The following is a 17,251-nucleotide window of genomic DNA, read 5'->3' on the forward strand; positions in this document are numbered from 1 at the left end:
TGCAATGAACATGGGAGTGCAAATCAGGGCCTACTGTCTACCAACTCCACTTCTGAAAAGATCTCAGCCTAAAAATATATAGCTCTGACTCCCAATTCAGAGCTCCTTCTACAATATCATTAACATTCATTCAACAGATGCTTGCTGATGGCCAAATATGGAGCAGGTATAGTGCTAGACTCTTAGTCTTGCTCTCAGTTGCTCATAGTCTAATGGAGAACAACAAATACACTAATTACAGTTCACTGCAGTTGTTCTGGCAGAGGCTGAGCACCTAGTCCAGCCTGAGGAGGAACTTAGGGAAAGGGTTCTGGAGGAGATGACATAGGAGCAGAGTTCTGAATGGTGAGGAAGTGTCTGACATTACAAGACTGGTGAAGGATACATGTAAAGACACCAAGAGAAATTAGGCCATTTTCAAAGAACTGCATTCAAAGTATTTTTGGGATCTTGGAGTATCGCACATGGCCTTCATTCCCGTGGTACCAGACTACACACAGTGACATGCTGCTCCAAATGTTCACCGTGTGCTATAGTTTCTTCTGCTGTTCTGCTCAAAAGTTCTCCACAGACCTGATAGCCTTGAGCACTTACTTGGCCAAAGTTTGGCCTGTGAAGTGGGATGCTTTGAATTCAGATATACCAGAGAGTGGGCAGCAGGAGTTGTGATATTTTTCACTCAAAGACATTACTCTTCCACCATCAACTAATCAAACAACGTACAGCTCTTTGAAGGAACACTTCACAAGAACGCAGAGAACATGGGTAAGAAACATGAAGGCAATGCACCGTATTTAGTGCAGGCAACAAAACTCATGACAAGGGTCCATGCTCTTTAACTCTCTCCCTCAGAATTCAGAAGTGAGATGGTAGTCGTGGGGATGTATATTAATACGTATATTTGAAAAACGAAGTCAAACTTTTTCTGACACAGAGCTGAGTCTGATTTGGCTGATTCATTTGACAATGAAGACAGGTTTTGCCAATTAGGTTACATGGTAGACATTTTCCATATATTAAACAAGCTACAGTCACAGTTCTAGTTTTGATGAAAAAAATACTTCTATATGCTTTAAATATATTATCAAAAATACTGTATGGGCAAAGGTGTATTGAAAGGAACAGTATTTTGATTTTCACAACCAACTTTGAGTATATTAGCTTAAACAAAGTACCTCTAAGTGAAAGAAAAATAGGTATAATCAATAACCAACTGATAAGACTTGGTAAAGCCTTTTTGTTATATTTCTCAGTAAATGAGAAAGTGAATGAGTAATGACTAGACTCTTTGGTAAGTCAAATGGTTTCTAATTCTTTGCTTTCAATAAAATTGAAGGAGTACCTAAGCAAGTTGTAAGCTAATTAGTAAACTAATTTTTGATGACACGTTACGAGGCGATTTTTGGCATACAATCAAATTTCAAGAAAATTAAACAACATTGCTATAAATGTCTTCCTCTCTTTTATATTTATGTGAACAAATACTTCTGGGGCTTAAATTTATAAAAACAAAACATAGGAATAGATGGGGCTGGCCCCATGGCCAAGTGGTTAAGTTTGAACACTGCGCTTCGGTGGCCCAGGGTTTCGCTGGTTTGGATCATGGATACGGACCTAGCACCACTCACCAAGCCATGCTGAGGCAGCGACCCACAAAGCAGAACTAGAAGGACCCACAATTAGAATATATAACTATGTACAGGGTAGCTTTGGGGAGAAGAAGAAGAAAAAAAGCTCAGGTGCCAATCTTACAAGAAAAAAAAAAAGGAATAGAATTGAGAACTCTCATTTTGTAAACAATATTCACCCATGGTTACATGAACAAATTGAGGAGGGGGAAGCCTTATGTGTCTGATTAAGGGAGTTATTTCTAATAAACTACTTTTTTGCCTAAAATTATTTATAAAAATTTATAATGTATTTGTTTTTTGCTGTGTATTAAATTACTACAACTCAACTTAGTGAAATAAATCTACATAACACACACAACCTTACAAATGCTACATATATTCTTCTTTTGCAGAAATCACCTTAAAAAAAAGCAAAAATATACGTAGAGCTTTATGGTCAAAGTAAATTGAAAAATTTTTAACTTCAATTTTTATACCTTTTTTGTTGCAGAGAAACATGCTAGAGTGATCAAACAAAAGGTCTTAAAAAAAAGCATACATTATGTTAGAATAAAACTGTGTGAGGCAAGTGTAAAAGAAATACAAGTTCCAGGAGAAAAAAGAATGATTTAAAATTTCTGTTAAAGAAAAGCATTCTTTACATGGTTGATGAAAGCGTATCACTAAGGTACTCAGAGTCCACTGGCTACATTTTAAAAAGTGACGTAACCTTGTTTTTATTTATTTATTTATTTAAAGACTTTTTTATTTTTTTCCTCAAAGCCCCCCAGTACATAGTTGTATATTCTTCGTTGTGGGTCCTTCTAGTTGTGGCATGTGGGACGCTGCCTCAACATGGTTTGATGAGTAGTGCCATGTCTGCGCCCAGGATTCAAACCAACGAAACACTGGGCCGCCTGCAGCGGAGCGAGCGAACTTAACCACTCGGCCATGGGGCTGGCCCCGATGTAACCTTGTTTTCAAATGTTAGTATTTACAATTCTCTGAAAGTTACATCCCCTGAAACTATAAATAGCATTTCTTGCCCTTTTCCTTTTTAAAACAATTCATTCATATTAAATATATGTAGCACGTATAAGGTTCTATGTTACATAAATTTCTTATTTCATAGATTTCACTTAAATTGAGTTACGGTAATTTAGTATACAATTGATTGACACAATAAATGTATTATAATTTTTGATAAGCTTAAAAACTTAGGATGAAAGTTTTAGATATCAACCTAAAAATGCATGAGGGGGTTCACAATGTTTCAAAATTATTCAGCCCAAACACTCAGTGTCAAATACAAGGCTTTTCACGATATGACTCCTACCCTTCCAGCTTTATCTTCCAGCCTCTGGCACTTTAAGTCCCAAATTCAAAGAACCACTCACTGCCATAATTTTGGCTTTTGCTTAGTTTCCCAAAGGGATCAAAGTCCTATTAGATACCCCCTGATAAGAGCTCAAGTCCCCATGCATATTAGCATATTAAAGGTTTGGAAATGTCCTGAATAAAGGAAACTTTAAATTTGTTTATCCCAGTATCTCCAGAATTTGTTCAATTCTAGACCTCTCTTAATAGCCCATGAGATTAGTGTGCCATGGAACATCCTTTGGAAAAAGCATCTGGCAAAATATTGAGATCCATTTTAAAAATCAAGTCTTTGACGCTTTTCTAACTTCACTCAAGAGGCATTCCTGCCCCCAATATTCCCACAGGTTTTGCAGCCTTCAACATGGCTCTGCAATCACCGGTTACCACGTGCTCCCCATCAGGCTTCGTGACAGCTCTGGGTACCAGCAAAATTTCTGGCTCCTAGGAGGGGGCTCAATGTTGCTTGAACAAATGACCAACTGAAAGCTAGAAGTGGAGGAAAAGCCTGGGTAATTCCCAGGATTCTACTTTGGATGACTGGACTAGGGAAAATACTCCTAAGGAAAATAATAATGGCAGGAAAAAGGGAGAGTCTATTTTGGACATGTGGGGAATCAAAGTGGAAATGTCGAGCAGACAGTTGGAGGTGAACACTGGAAGAGAGATCCGGAGGTCTGAACAACCTTGTTATTACAGGTGATAGATGAAGCCGTGAAAGAATCAATGATATTGGAAAAGAAGATTGAGTAAAAAAAGTAGAGGATGTAGTTGCCTGGGGAACACTAGTATTTAAAAAGGATCCAAAAAAAGTTTCTCAAGCCAAAAAACTCGGAATTCCCCTCAACTCTCCCCCTTTCTCTCACCTCTCATCAAATCCACCTAGTCCGTCACCAAGCTCTGTCCCCTCTGTCTCAGGAGCTGTTCAGAACCAATCTCCTCTCTGCACTTCCATTACCACCACCAGCCCCAGCCTAGGTCACTGCAAAAGCCTGAACTGCATCCACTCTTGCACACACCAACCCCAGACATCCTCCAGCTAGCACCAGAATGACCTTTTAAAAAATAAGTTAGATCACATCTCATTTCTGCTTAAAATCTGGCTCTTGCTTCCCACTCTGTTTGATCTGATCTCTGCTCACCGACCTCTCACACCAGCTGCCTACCCACCGGACTTCTCTGGCCACACTGACCTCCTTTCTGCTCTGCATGCAAGTGCAGGGCGTTCCTGCCTCAGACACTTTGATGGTGATTCTCTCTTAACTGGAATGCTCTTTTCTGAGACTCTCAGCTGACTGATGACCTCCTGTCACTGAAGCCCAAATTAAGACAGGATCTTATCTAAAGCTACTATCATAAATCACACAATATTGCATTACTCTTAATTTTTTCTTGGCATCTATAACTTAAAATTAATTTTAAAATTATTGATCTCTTCTCCATTAGAGTCGAGTTCTAAGTTGTTTTGTTTCCTGCTGTATCCCTAGTGCCTAAATATGCTCTGGGCCACAACAGGCACCCAAATTTATTTACTGCATGAATTAAGGAAAAGTAGGAAGGAGACTAAGAAAAAACAGCCAGAAAGTTGGAAAGAAAATCAGAAAAAAGTAGAAGCTAAGAGAGGAGTCTTAAGGAGGAAGTGAAAAAGAATGATGACTAAGAAGCCACTGAATTTGGCAATTCTGTCTTTGGTGTCCTTTAAGGGGGCAACTTCGGAAAAGTAGAAGAAGTAGAAGGCAGATTACAATGGGCTAACAAGTAAATGGGAAGTTCAGCAAAAAGGGCAAAGGGAAGGAAGAAGATGGAATACTATTTTGAGGGTGAGAAAAGACAAAAGAAAGACGACTATCTGCTCATGTTTTCGAGCTGCAGGGAAGGACCCAGTGGGAAAGGGGACACTGAAGATAAAGAAGGAAAGAGGGTGCTAGGACAAGGTCCTGGATGTTACAGAGAAAAATGGAATGCTGAAGCCACATTAGTCATCTTTTCTCTAAAACTATGCCACGTGATTACAGTACAATGTCTGCTTTATGTTCAGAAATATCTACTCCCTGGAAATAACTTATTTTCATAATTTTTACATAAGTTCAGTCTACAAAATCATTATTAAAATTTTACACATCTTTCTTAACTCTTAGAAGGTACACACTGGGGTGTCTGAGGGTAGAAAGCCATGAGGTGTACAGCATCCTCAGGTGGTTCAGGGAAAAAAAGTGGGTTTTTTTCCTCCTTCTTCTCCCCAAAGCCCCAGGACATAGTTGTATATCCTAGTTATAAGTCCTTCTAGTTCTTCTACGTGGGACACCGCCACAGCACGGCCTGATGAGTGGTGGTGTGTAGGTCCCCGTCCAGGATCGGAACCTGTGAATCCCGGGCTGCTGAAGCAAAGCACACGAACTTAACCACACGGCCACAGGGCCAGCCCCCCAGGGAACAAAAGTTTGAGAGAGAGAAACAGAGATGTAGAGAGGACAGACAGAGTATACATGCAAATGATAAAGCAAATGGGGCATAATGGTGATAATGGCTGTAATCTAAGTGGAAGACATGCAGATGTTTTTGTACTATTTGTGTAGATTTTCCCTAAGTTTTAAACTATGTACAAATAAAAAGTTAGAGAAATTTTGCACACCTTAACTAAGCAGACAAGGCAACTTCCATGAGTAGTTGGCATGCAATTGTCAAATTTCTTTGTCAACTATCACCAACTATTTAAAGAGTAAGCAGCAAAAGTGTAACAATGGTGGATAAAGGGACATAGCAGAAACCTTTACAGCATTTTACCAAAAGAAAATGTTCAAGCTACTGCAAAGACTATTTTCATTACGGAATAAGTGTCTGTATAAAGTAATTAAATAATTCTCTATAACCTAGCATTCCTAATAAAAGGAAGTCAATCCTGTCATTAGAAAACTACTACTTGATTTTTTTTTTTTTTTTGAGGAAGATTAGCCCTGAGCTAACATCTGCTGCCAATCCCTGAGGAAGATGAGCCCTAAGCTAACATCTGTGCCCATCTTTCTCTATTTTATATGTGGGACGCCCGCCACAGCATGGCTTGATGAGCGGTGCATATGTCCGCGTCTGGGATCTGAACCAGCAAACCCCAGGTTGCCAAAGCAGAGCGCCCAAACTTAACCACTGTGCCACAGGCCTGGCCCCACAACTTGGTTTTTAAAGAGCACACACAATATAAAGAAAACCTAAGGGCTGGCCTGGTGGCACAGTGGTTAAGTGCGCATGTTCTGCTCTGGCGGTCTAGGTTTCGCAGGTTCGGATCCGGGTGCAGACATGGCACTGCTTGGCAAGCCATGCTGTGGCAGGCATCCCACATATAAAGTAGAGGAAGATGGGCACGGATGTGAGCTCAGGGCCAGTCTTCCTCAGCAAAAAAGAGGAGGACTGGCAGCAGTTAGCTCAGGGCTAATCTTCCTCAAAAAAATAAAATATAAATAAATAAAAAGAAAACCTAATAAGGTCATTCCTTGACAACTAGAATAGAAAAAATGTCTGAAGCACTGTTTCTGATCCATCTTCAACAGAGTAAGCAGATAGTGGTTAAGACTTTGTGTGGTGGGACATCCTAAGAAGGGAAAACATAACCTGAAGGTGAACTCTATTAGTAAATTTGATCCCTTTTCGGTAGTGCAAATGGTTTGCTGATGGTAACTCTGGCTGTGAAACGCCCAAGTACTAAAAAGCACATTTGGAAAAAAATAACTAAGAGTATTCCTTATGTAAGGAATATTAATTAGATGAAACAATACATAAAATTGTGAAAAATAACAATGACTAAGAGGCACCTTCTCTCCTCCATCCCTCCGCAAAGCTCTGCTCTCTCCCCAAGCCACCATTCTACCCGGGCAAGGACTCTCTCCCTCTCCGAACTAAGGGAGCCACTACAACGCACGATGTCACTGTTTTCTTAGTGACACTTATCTTCCACTCCAAGGTCTATTCCAGGGCGGAAGAGCTCAGCTGGAATCGCTCGGAGACTGAAGTGAAGGGTCCCTCTCCCCAGCAGGGAGGCGGAAGAGCGCCTCCACTCTACAGTTCAAACGCCTGCAATGCACGGGTCAAGGTTCAAGGTGCCAAGACATCGACACAGCCCGGCGCATCTCCCGAGGCTCTGACACCCGCGGGCGCGACCGCCCAGCCGGCTCCAGTTCCAGCCCTCGGCAGCAGCCTCGCCTCAAGCGGCAGCCCAGCTTCTCTCCGGGGGTGGGGACCGAGAATGGCACCGAGGACCTGAACTCACTCTCCGTCAACAAACGGAACCACTACCGACATACTTTCCAGGAGATGTTCAAGGCAACCATTCGCGTGCAAAACTAAGGTTTCTATGAGCTTTCGGTATTTACTTAAATCGGAATGCCCGCCCAGTACTCTTCAAGTCTCTCCTTAAAACCAGGGCTGCTCGCAGCGGCGGCGCACCACGCGGAGCCGGCCGGCCCTGTGAGGCGGCACCCAGCAGGACGGAGGACCGAGGACAGCACTGCCGAGCTTAGCCTCGCTCACTCCACAGGCACGCGCCCAGCCCCTCCGACGCGTGCGGGGCTCGGCCGAGGCCCCTGTCCCCAGGGCTTACGGTCCAGCTGGCAAGACACGACCTGAAGCAGTGTGTGGCCGCGCTAAAAATAAGAGACAGACAGCCCGCTTCCTCCGACTGACCACCGAGCCCGCCCGCAGGGAGCCGGGCCCGCGCGGCCTCCCGTCCACAGGCGCGGCCGCAGCCACACGCCTGCCTTCCGAGTCCCGTAAGAGTCTGCGGGACAAGCAGCCGAGCGGCTCCTCCACTGGGAGGAGAGGAGCGCGAACGGGAGGCGGCGGCCGGGGCCGCCCGGACGCCCCACGGGCCGCCAGCCCCGCCGCCTCCCTGCTTCAGGAGGAACGCGGAGCGGCGCGGCTCCCGAACGGCCGCCGCGAAGCCGCGGGGCGTGTTTACCAACAAGCTCACACCGTCGGACACTGAAAGGAGGCTTGCACGCCACAGCGGGCGCTGTCAACAGCCTCGGCGCCTGGGACGCAGCCGTCCAAGGGCTCCGGACCGTCCCCTCAGCACAGCTGGGTCCGGGCCGCGGGAGGCGACGCGCGCCCCCACGTGAGCCGGCCCGCAGGGCAGGGCGCCCACCCGCGGCGCGACGCCGGCCGCCCGGAGCAAGCCGGTCCGGGAGCCGCGCCGCCCGCCCCGCGCGCTTCCCGCAGCTGACAGGCCCGGGGCCGTCTCCGCGAGGGCCGCGCCCGCGCCCTACTCACCGCGACGGGGCGGCCGTGCTCCGGGCCGTCGGCGGCGTCGAGGCGCGGGGCCGGGGCGGGCGCCGGGGCCGGGGCGGGCGGCTGCCGGTGCTTGCCGGCGCGCTTGGCCTTGGCCTGGATGCAGCGCTGGTGGAGGGCGAAGGTGTGCTGGCGCTCGAGCTCCAGGCGCTCGGGCGACACGGCCTCGTAGCGGGCCTCGCAGGTGCTGTGGTGGCGCCGGCACAGCTCGATGCGCCGCCGGAGGCGCTCCATGACCGCGCTGTGCCGCGGCAGCGCGAACTCCGCCATGGGGCAGGTGGGCAGCACCATGGGCCGCGGGCTGCACGGGCCGGGCCCGGGGCGGGCCTCTCAGGCCGGCTGGCACTGCGGGCTCCGCTCTCGCCGGCGGCCCGGCCGCCTCACGGCCGCGCCATGGCCCCGCGGGGTGCGGGGCGGGCTAGCGCGCCGCGCAGCGGGTCTTCCTGCGGCCCCGCTCGGCCCAACCCGGGCCGGCGCTCGCTGCCCACCTCAGGCCGCGGCCTGTCCCCGCCGCCCCGACCCCATTGTTTTCCGCGCCGCCGCCGCCGCCATCTTAAAATTGTTTTCAGGGCTCTCGGAAGAGGGCGGGGCCCCGGCGGCGATCCCTGCGTCACGGCTGACGAGCAGGGACTGCGGCCAATCAGAGGAGGAAGAGCGGGCCGCCCGAGGGGCGGGGTCGAGCACGCAAGAGGCGCGGGGGGCTCCCGATCGGAGTTTAAAAGGAACCCTCGCGATCAGGGCGGAGGGAAGCCCTGGGCGGCCCTCAGTCCTGGGCGGCGGGCCGAGGATGACCGAGCAGAGCCGGGCCTAAGCGCCGCCCTCGTGGGCAGGCCCTTCCGGGTCCCAGGAAAGCCGGGCAGTGGGCGCGGTGGAACCGGCCAGACCCAGACGCCCGCCTGGCACGACAGCGCTTCACCGTCTTCTCCTCCTGCAGCCTTTGTGAACTCGGCTTTGATAAGCTCAAAAGTAGCCGCGCTTTTCGATGTCAGCTGTTTTTCTTCGACCTCATTCCTTACACCCAGCCTCCTAATTGGTCAGAATGAGTGAACTGGAAGAGGTTTCCCCTTCCACCATTCTGAATCACTGGGACTATTTCCACTTACATAAAAGTTGAACACGTTTCAGAAGTTCAGTTACTACTTTAAAAAAAATCCCAGCAGATGTGAGGGAAGCAGCTGTGAAGGACAGTCTAGCTCCATTAGTGGGCACTAGAACCGCAAAGGACGATGCTTCAGTCAAAAACAGGAAGCCTGCCCTGCAAGCTTCCCATTTAAATGGTGACCGGTCTGTTCGGTAAAATTGAGTCACTCAACAAAATCCAACCAACGACAATTAAGCTCTAGTATTTATAACTAGTCCATAAAGGGGGTAGGACACTGTAGGAGACAATATAGGAGCAATGAAAAAGTATTAAAACTAGATAGTCTGTTTTGGCTCAAGAGATACTAGGAACAGGTACTGGCACCCTAACTGCTAAAAAGTTAGACGGCAGGTGCCAGGAGGATGCACCTGAGGGGCACCATCAACAGCTCTCACATTTCTTACTTTTAACTAGGCCCCAAGAAAATGTTTATTTTAAAATCAAAAGAAAAAAGTGAGTCCTTATTCAAACTGTTTTTATACAAATGCAATAAAAAATACAAGGGGCTCACTAAGGCAAAATGTGTCTAGGGCTCATAAATGCCATAATGTGGTCCTGCTTTTTACCAGTCTTCAAACATAAATTTTACACCAGCATTAAATAGTTTCTTTTCCAATCGGAAAGAAAATAGTAACTAGGGGCACTACATTTTGTATGTTTCTCTTCAGCAGGCAATCCAAAAGCCTAATAGCACATATGAAAAATTAGTTTTCAGCTAATTTTCAAAAAATCCCAGAAATATGTAAAAGATGGAGTCTGATTCTGAACAAGATTTTATTTTCTAATAAAAATTTAAAACTTCAATGGTTCCCAGAAATATTAAAGAATACAAATTACTACAAATTACTTCTCCCTTTTTGAGCTATCCTTTAAAAAAATAGAAACTACTGAACACTGATCCAGCAGGAAAAGGAGGCAAAACCTGCAATGAACTGATTGGATCAAATCCAGGTGCTGAGATGAAGTAATTATTCCACCGTTGATAATACAGTTGGGCCCTCCTTATCTGAGATTTCTGCATCCAGGGATACTGACTTGAGCATCTGTGGATTTTGGTATTAGAGGGTGTGTGTCCGTGTGTGTGTGTGTGTCCGTCCGTCCTGTGGCTACCAAGAGAGGACTGTAGCTTCTGCAATTAGCAAACTCTCATGTAGCAGCCAATTAAAGGAAGATTAACCCACTTTTGAAACAGTAAAACAAGCCAATTGACGGTTACCATGAAGAAGTTGAGTCAAAAGCAGACACTTAACACAGGGCTTTAATGTAATACCATTTAGCAATGTGACAATTTGAGAAAAGTGGAGAGTATTTTGTGAATAAGAGGAAGTGAGGAAAACATCTGATAGAGTGGGCAGTTTACAACAATGGGACAGATAACCAGCACGTAAAATCATAATGTAAGTGCTTTTTAAAGAACTGAAAACTGCTGCTGGTCGTTCACTAATGTGTAAGACATTTAATCAGAGCTGCACCTTCTACAAAGACAGTGAAAAAGAAAATCAAGAAAAGACTTGGTTTTTCTCTTTTTTTGGACCAACTTTGCTAAATAACCCTGGAAAGGCAAATGAACACTCTACTGATTTATATTTGTCATTACACAGCTCAGCTGGAAGAAACTGTGAGTGAGGTGTGAAATAAGGGCAATGCAGAGTGAAGAGAGATTTCTGGACATGCAATGATCCCACATATTTGCTTCAAGGAGAAACCTGCAGACGTATTTTCAGGTCTTGCTAAGTAACTGTTTATTTGCACTCAATACATTTGGGAAAGTCTGCTACAGAGCTAAGGTCACTGTGACCACAGAACAACAGATGAAAAGGAGAAAGCACTGAACAGCAAGAAAAATGCATCCTACCCTCATAAGAATTTAAGTGAACCAGTAAAAAATTGAAGATAAACAAAATAAACAGATACACCCTTCATCTTTTACGAATATACTTCCTCCCCAGCATCTCCCCAATATAAACACTCTGGAGTGTTTATATACTCAGTGCAAGGAACAGTATGATCGGTACATTTGAAACACCTCTGAAGAAAGAATAAAGCTAAAACGACATCTAATCTCTGAATACATTTCAATGTGGTGTAATAATGATATTATTACACTATAGTGATGGGGGAGAGGCTGTGATAGCACCCATCTGCATTCCACATGAAAAAACAGACCTAAGATCGCTTTTTTAAAAATTCTACAAGCCACATACTAAAAGAGAAATTCTTTTTGAACAGGACTGCTTTATCATGTAATTTCAGACGTAACTGTTACATGAACTGCAAATGAAGACTTAAAAGGTTTAGCAGCTATAAAAATCAGGTAACTCATGCTGTATGTCACTGCTCCCATAAATACTTTTAGCCTGTGTTCAATTACAGTCAATTCTGAATTGGCTTGCCTCTGGATTAGACTTCTGAAGTCTTTACACAGAGTAAGAGAAATGGAGAAAAATGAAAGATAGTATTCTATCCTGTACTTTGACCCTGAAAAGGTGTGGGTCTGCTTGAAAAAGGAAGAAGAAACATACACGTAATCACAATAAAGCTTAACACTATGCAGAGTTTATAATCATTTTCAGCAACGGACTGCAAGCTGCGCTGTGAAGAAAATGCATAGCAGAGGAGAAAGCTGGGAACTTGGGGAAACAGGGAAGGAAAACAGTGTCAACACAGTGGAAGAAGTGATCAAACATGTGCATCTCTCTAGGGCTCACAGGCCCCTGTAGCGTTCCTTACAAAGCCACCTGCTCCAGAAGGAGAGAGCCGAGACGCCCAGGGGGTGAAGTATGAACGCTCGAGTGCCACATTGTGCCTCCTCCTCTAACTGCAAAGCTGTCTGGGAAGTGAGCTGTTCCAAGGGCAAGAGAACACACACACTTTACAGTCTAACCAACATCAAGTGCAAAGATTTTTTTCTTTTCGTATGTCTATTTTTAATACAACTTCAACAGAACTTCTGAATAAATTTGGGGTTCCATCCAATCCTTCTCAATTTCCTTAGGAGGAACTGAGTAATGGAAGCAAGCAAAACAAGATTATAACCACAAGCGACAGCACTTTAAACATGATTATCAATTTTAAGGGATAGAGACACTTGAATGTTTTGTAATACCAAACTTAAAAAACAAAACTGGTTATAAAAACTGCAATCCATCCCCCTAGCATTTCTAAAGGTGGTGGTAGTTCTGCAAGGATAAATTAATATATTAAATTAAGCCAAGATTTTAAAGGCTGGCAAAGTTCTATCACTCTATCTTAGAAAACAAAGATGTTCAAAAACAAAAAAATACATGTTAGTTGCCTCATGTTACATTTCACAACCATTATGTTAAATGCTTTCTTTCTACAAAAACAGGGTCCTTTATGTCACAACTGGAATTATTTACTGCTAGATGTTTAAAATTACACGGGGCTAGTGTTCAACTGGAACCTGTTGATGGTGACATCTGGAGGTTTTCTGAGCTTCAACCTAAGGTGTGCCAGGTCCTCTCCTAGGACCACATTTGCAGGGAGAGGGGAGGAAGAGGAAATCACAGATCAAGTTCTTAAGATTGTTTCACTCTCTTCTTGGCTTTCTGTTTCGTGGTGATCTGTTCAAAATTTCATCCTCCTGTTGGTTGAATAAACAAGAAATTTACTATAATTAGCATATTAAGAAAAAGTAAAAGTTCACCAAGTTTTCAAGATCAGCCAGGCTGAGGCTAAGCCATCTGAAGAAAAAAACAAGAAAAATGATTAGAAGAAAATGCACCAAAACCAACGATTGTCTCAGAGGTAGTGGGATTATGTGTGTTCTAATTTATTCTTTTTTGTTTTCCATAAACATGCACTATTCTCAATCTAACCCATAAACATTTTCTTTAAAAAGGACCAGACACCATGCTTTCACATGTTGTCTTGCTTAATCCTGAATAATCTACTGGCCTGTGGGCACAGCAGCCCCATTTTGAGGCTGACAAAGCTAGGATTCATGAGGACTATCCAAGTTGAGTCTCACAGAACACTCAAGACTACAAGCCCAGTGCTCTTTCTGCTCTACATACCGGCTTCCTATTGTGTAAGCAAGTTTGGGGAATATAAAGAAGTATGTGAGACTGGTTCCTACCTGAAAGAACTCTGCATTCTGGTTGAGACAGAACATATCCATTGAAAATATAAACAGCATTGACTGTCATCAATAGAAGGGCAGAGTTGTGATAGCTGGAAATGGAAACTGGGTAGTTTTCCAGGAAGGAACAGAATGACATAGAGAAATGCTTGGAAAAGGAACCGTGGTGAAAAAGGTGCCAGCCATTCTCTTTCTCTCACACCTCATATCCAATCCACCAGAAACCCCAAATCCAGAAGTCCACTGAGTTCTCCCACCCTCCTCTCTCTCACCCTGCTCAAGCCCACCACATCTTGCCTGCATTATTATAGCAGCCTCCTAACTAGTCTCCTTGATTCTCTCTGGTCTGTAGAAAACACAGCAGTCAGAGTAATCAGATGCGGCCAGTCCCGTGCAACCCCTGCCCATTTCACGAGGAGGAAAAGCCAAGGCCATATAACAGCCCAGGAGGCCCTCCCTAATCTGGAGCCTTGCTTGCTTCCTTTCCTCCACCCTCTTGCTCTACTGCCACACCATCCCTGTAGACTACCACTTCAGGCCCTGGACTAGCTCTTCTCTCTGCCAGGAATGCTCTTCCCATGGGCATGTCCATGGCAAAGTCCTTTATCTTGTGCAAGTCTTTGCTCAAATGTCACCTCTCCAATGAGGCCTACCATCTTTGACATTGCAAACCCTCCCCTCTTCCAGCACTTCTAATAGCTTTTCCTATCCTACTTTTATTTTTCATGGCCCATCACTTTTTTTTTTAATTATTCATTCTTTAAGATTGGCACCTGAGCTAACAACTATTGCCAATTTTTTTTTCTGCTTTTTCTCCCCAAATCCCCCCAGTACACAGTTGTATATTTTAGTTCTGGCATGTGGGACCACCGAAGCGGAGCGTGTGAACTCAACCACTCAGCCACAGGGCCCGCCCGGGCCCATCACTTTCTAACACACTATTTACTTCCTTATAACATCTACTGCTTATTGTCTGTTTCCTCCTACTAGAATTTAAACTCCCCTAAAGGCAGGGTAGTTTTGTCTTGTTCACTGATAATGCTTGGCACGTAATGGGAGCTCAAAATATTTGTTGAATGAATGAATCCATGAGCAACAGGGACAAAAATTTTAGAATGCAGTGATTTGTGCAAGAAATGCTTTTGCAGGGCAGAGTGAGGAGAGGTAGATGATGAGACAGAACTGTAAAATAATCTGAAGTTGCCATCTTAGGAAGCATTTTGTTAGTTTTCCCCAACAACCTTCTGCTTATTCCAGAAAACCATTTTCAGCACATGAAAATACTTCCAAGGTTAAGATGTAATGTGAAACTATCAAATGTTGACCTGTATTGCTAAGAATTCCACTTTTACAAAATTGGCATTACCAGAATTTTTACAGCTACAGCCGTTGAAAATTACCTTACGAAAATACTCCTTCTACTTAAATGTACCTTCAACTCAGTTGCTTGAAATACAAAATGTACTCCCCCTTTCTATTACCTCTGCTTTAGGTTTTCTGTCTTCCTCCTCTTGACTGATCATGCCACCATCTTCTTCAGCATCACTTTTTTGCTTCTCCTCTAAGACAGAAGTCAAAGAAAAGCAACTGAGCAAGAACTTACTTCTAGGGGTTTGAAAAAACATCTTTGGGTCTCGGCTTAAAGCAGATATTTTGGGGTTATTTCTTACCAAGTTTCTCTTCCCCTTCCTCCTCCTCATCTCCCTTGTCTTTTTCCTCTTCCTTGTCTTCTTCTTCTTCTTCCTTTACATCTGGTTGAGGAGCATCAGTCTTCTTGTACTCCACAGGACTGGACTGCTTCTGAAATATTCCCCCAAAGCACAACAACTTCGTTCACATTTTTATGTATTACATTATCACGTAATTACTGAATTATTGTTAGTGCCATCAAGTCAATTCCGACTCCCAGTGACCCTGAGTATACAGCAGAGCAGAACCCTACCTGGTCTTTCTGCAGCATCCTCTCAGCCTTCTGGCACTATATCAGACAATGCTGCACTGCTATTCATAGGGTTTTCATGCCCAATTTTTTTGGAAGTGGGTGGCCAGGTTCTTCTTGCTAGTCTGTCTTAGTCTGGAAGCACTTCTGAACTTGTCCACCATGGGTGACCCTACTGCTGGCATAGCTTTCACATCACAGCAACATACAGCCACCACAGTGCAACAAGTAATAGACAGTGGTGTGGTTCCTTGACTGGGAAACAAACCCAGGCCTTGGCGGTGGCAATGCTAAAAGTTAACCACTAGACCACCAGGGCTGGCTAATTATTGAATGCCTAGGAGGAAAATTCTGTACTATATACTGGGGTAGATATAAAGAAGTAAGTAAGATGTAATTCCTTCCCTGAGAGCTTTCTCTTCAGTGAGCGTCTATGTGGTTCAAGGCAGAAGGGACAGTAAGAACAAAGGGGTCCGGCAGGAATGTGCAGGTCTAAATAGTCTGTGTGAATGAGGCACAGACACGCAGAACAATCACGGAGGATAAAGTTAGAAAGGGGACTTCAGGATCAGGTTAAGAAACATTGTGAACACATATTTCTTATTTAGTAGAAGTAGAGATCCTGAATAAAATTTCTCTTTTTTTGATTGTATATAATAAAGGCTAAACAAGAAGAACCAAAATAAGGCTGTATTACCCCTATATGTATTTGGGGGAGGGGGAACAGATAGTGAGAAATCCAAGATCAAATTATAAATGACTAGAAACAGCTATGCCAGGAAATGCTGATTTGTACCCAGATGGCTCTTTTTACATCTGAGAGCCCCTGCTGCCCCGGCCCCCAGAAGCTGCTGACAAATATTAAGGAGACTAATACAGTGGGCTTAAATACTAGTGGAAACTGCTCCCATCTGGGCACAATAAATGGCCACTGAGAGTAGTGAATAAAGTTTCAGAGGCTGACACCAAATGTGGCCCAGCCATTACTGAGCTGCTACAAAGAAAACCTCAAGCAAAATATTTCAGCTATTTTTAACATCATAACAGTTCTTTCTAAAAGTGACTCAAAAAACCCCACAAAACTCGTACCTTTCCAGAACAGCAGAAGAGGATAACAAGAAACACGGGCAGAGCTACAGTCAAAATGTAGACCACCCAGAGCCACGGGCGCTCCTCAGCTGCCTCAATCATCTGCCCCACTACACCGGGCTGAAAAACAAGACAAGACTGATTTCAGGTTCTGGCTTTTGACAACAAATATAGGCTGCACTGTTCAATTACTACACGGCACTACTCAGGCTCCTCCTTTTTCTACGGGTTCAAGCTGAGATGTTCATACAACATAAAAATGAACTAAGAGAAAAGCCCCAATTTGCCTATCATCAAGGTGATTTCCCTTTAATAGATGTGAAAGATTGCTTCTTAATCATCTTTAACTTCAGGGACCAGTGAATGAACAATTTCTTGATCTCAATGTCTCTGGTTCTCTAATTTGCAGCTCAGCCATATGACCAGCTGTTTGAAAATTCCGTATTTTGGGTAAACCAAGATTCAATATTTAAGAGTGCATTAAAATATACCCTAAATGGCAAATTTTGTTAAATACATTCAACACAATAATAAAAAAAAAATACCCTACCCATAACACAAATAGAGACTCTAAAGCTACTGCATTAGACTAATGAAGTCAAGCTCAAAATCCTGATACTTTGTCTTTGGCAGGCATATGATCACATTTTTTGTGACAATATTCCCAAAGAAGGGAAAGACAAACCCTAAAAATAGTTTTTAACAAAAGTTGCAATTAG

The 17,251-nt window shown here is 44.3% G+C and overlaps 2 protein-coding genes across 4 annotated transcripts in view; both read right to left on the reverse strand.

The window, feature by feature from the left end:
* Positions 1-8,689, reverse strand: part of MAML1 (mastermind like transcriptional coactivator 1) — a 37,782-nt gene extending 29,093 nt beyond the window's left edge. For 2 of the 3 annotated variants that reach the window (XM_070570079.1, XM_070570077.1), the window contains exon 1: positions 8,244-8,689. In XM_070570079.1, coding sequence (XP_070426180.1) covers positions 8,244-8,552 — 309 coding nt within the window. In that variant the 5' untranslated portion in view covers positions 8,553-8,689. The remainder of the gene's footprint in view (positions 1-8,243) is intronic. The other variant, XM_070570078.1, reaches the window with a different exon arrangement.
* A 1,953-nt stretch (positions 8,690-10,642) lies between these two features.
* Positions 10,643-17,251, reverse strand: part of CANX (calnexin) — a 32,076-nt gene continuing 25,467 nt past the window's right edge. The window contains exons 12-15 of the mRNA XM_008529547.2: positions 16,533-16,652; positions 15,175-15,304; positions 14,986-15,065; positions 10,643-13,006 (exon numbers count right to left, since the gene is read on the reverse strand). Coding sequence (XP_008527769.1) covers positions 12,953-13,006; positions 14,986-15,065; positions 15,175-15,304; positions 16,533-16,652 — 384 coding nt within the window. The 3' untranslated portion in view covers positions 10,643-12,952. The remainder of the gene's footprint in view (positions 13,007-14,985; positions 15,066-15,174; positions 15,305-16,532; positions 16,653-17,251) is intronic.

Source organism: Equus przewalskii, chromosome 13 (genome assembly GCF_037783145.1).
Source record: "Equus przewalskii isolate Varuska chromosome 13, EquPr2, whole genome shotgun sequence".
Taxonomy (NCBI): Eukaryota; Metazoa; Chordata; class Mammalia; order Perissodactyla; family Equidae; genus Equus; species Equus przewalskii.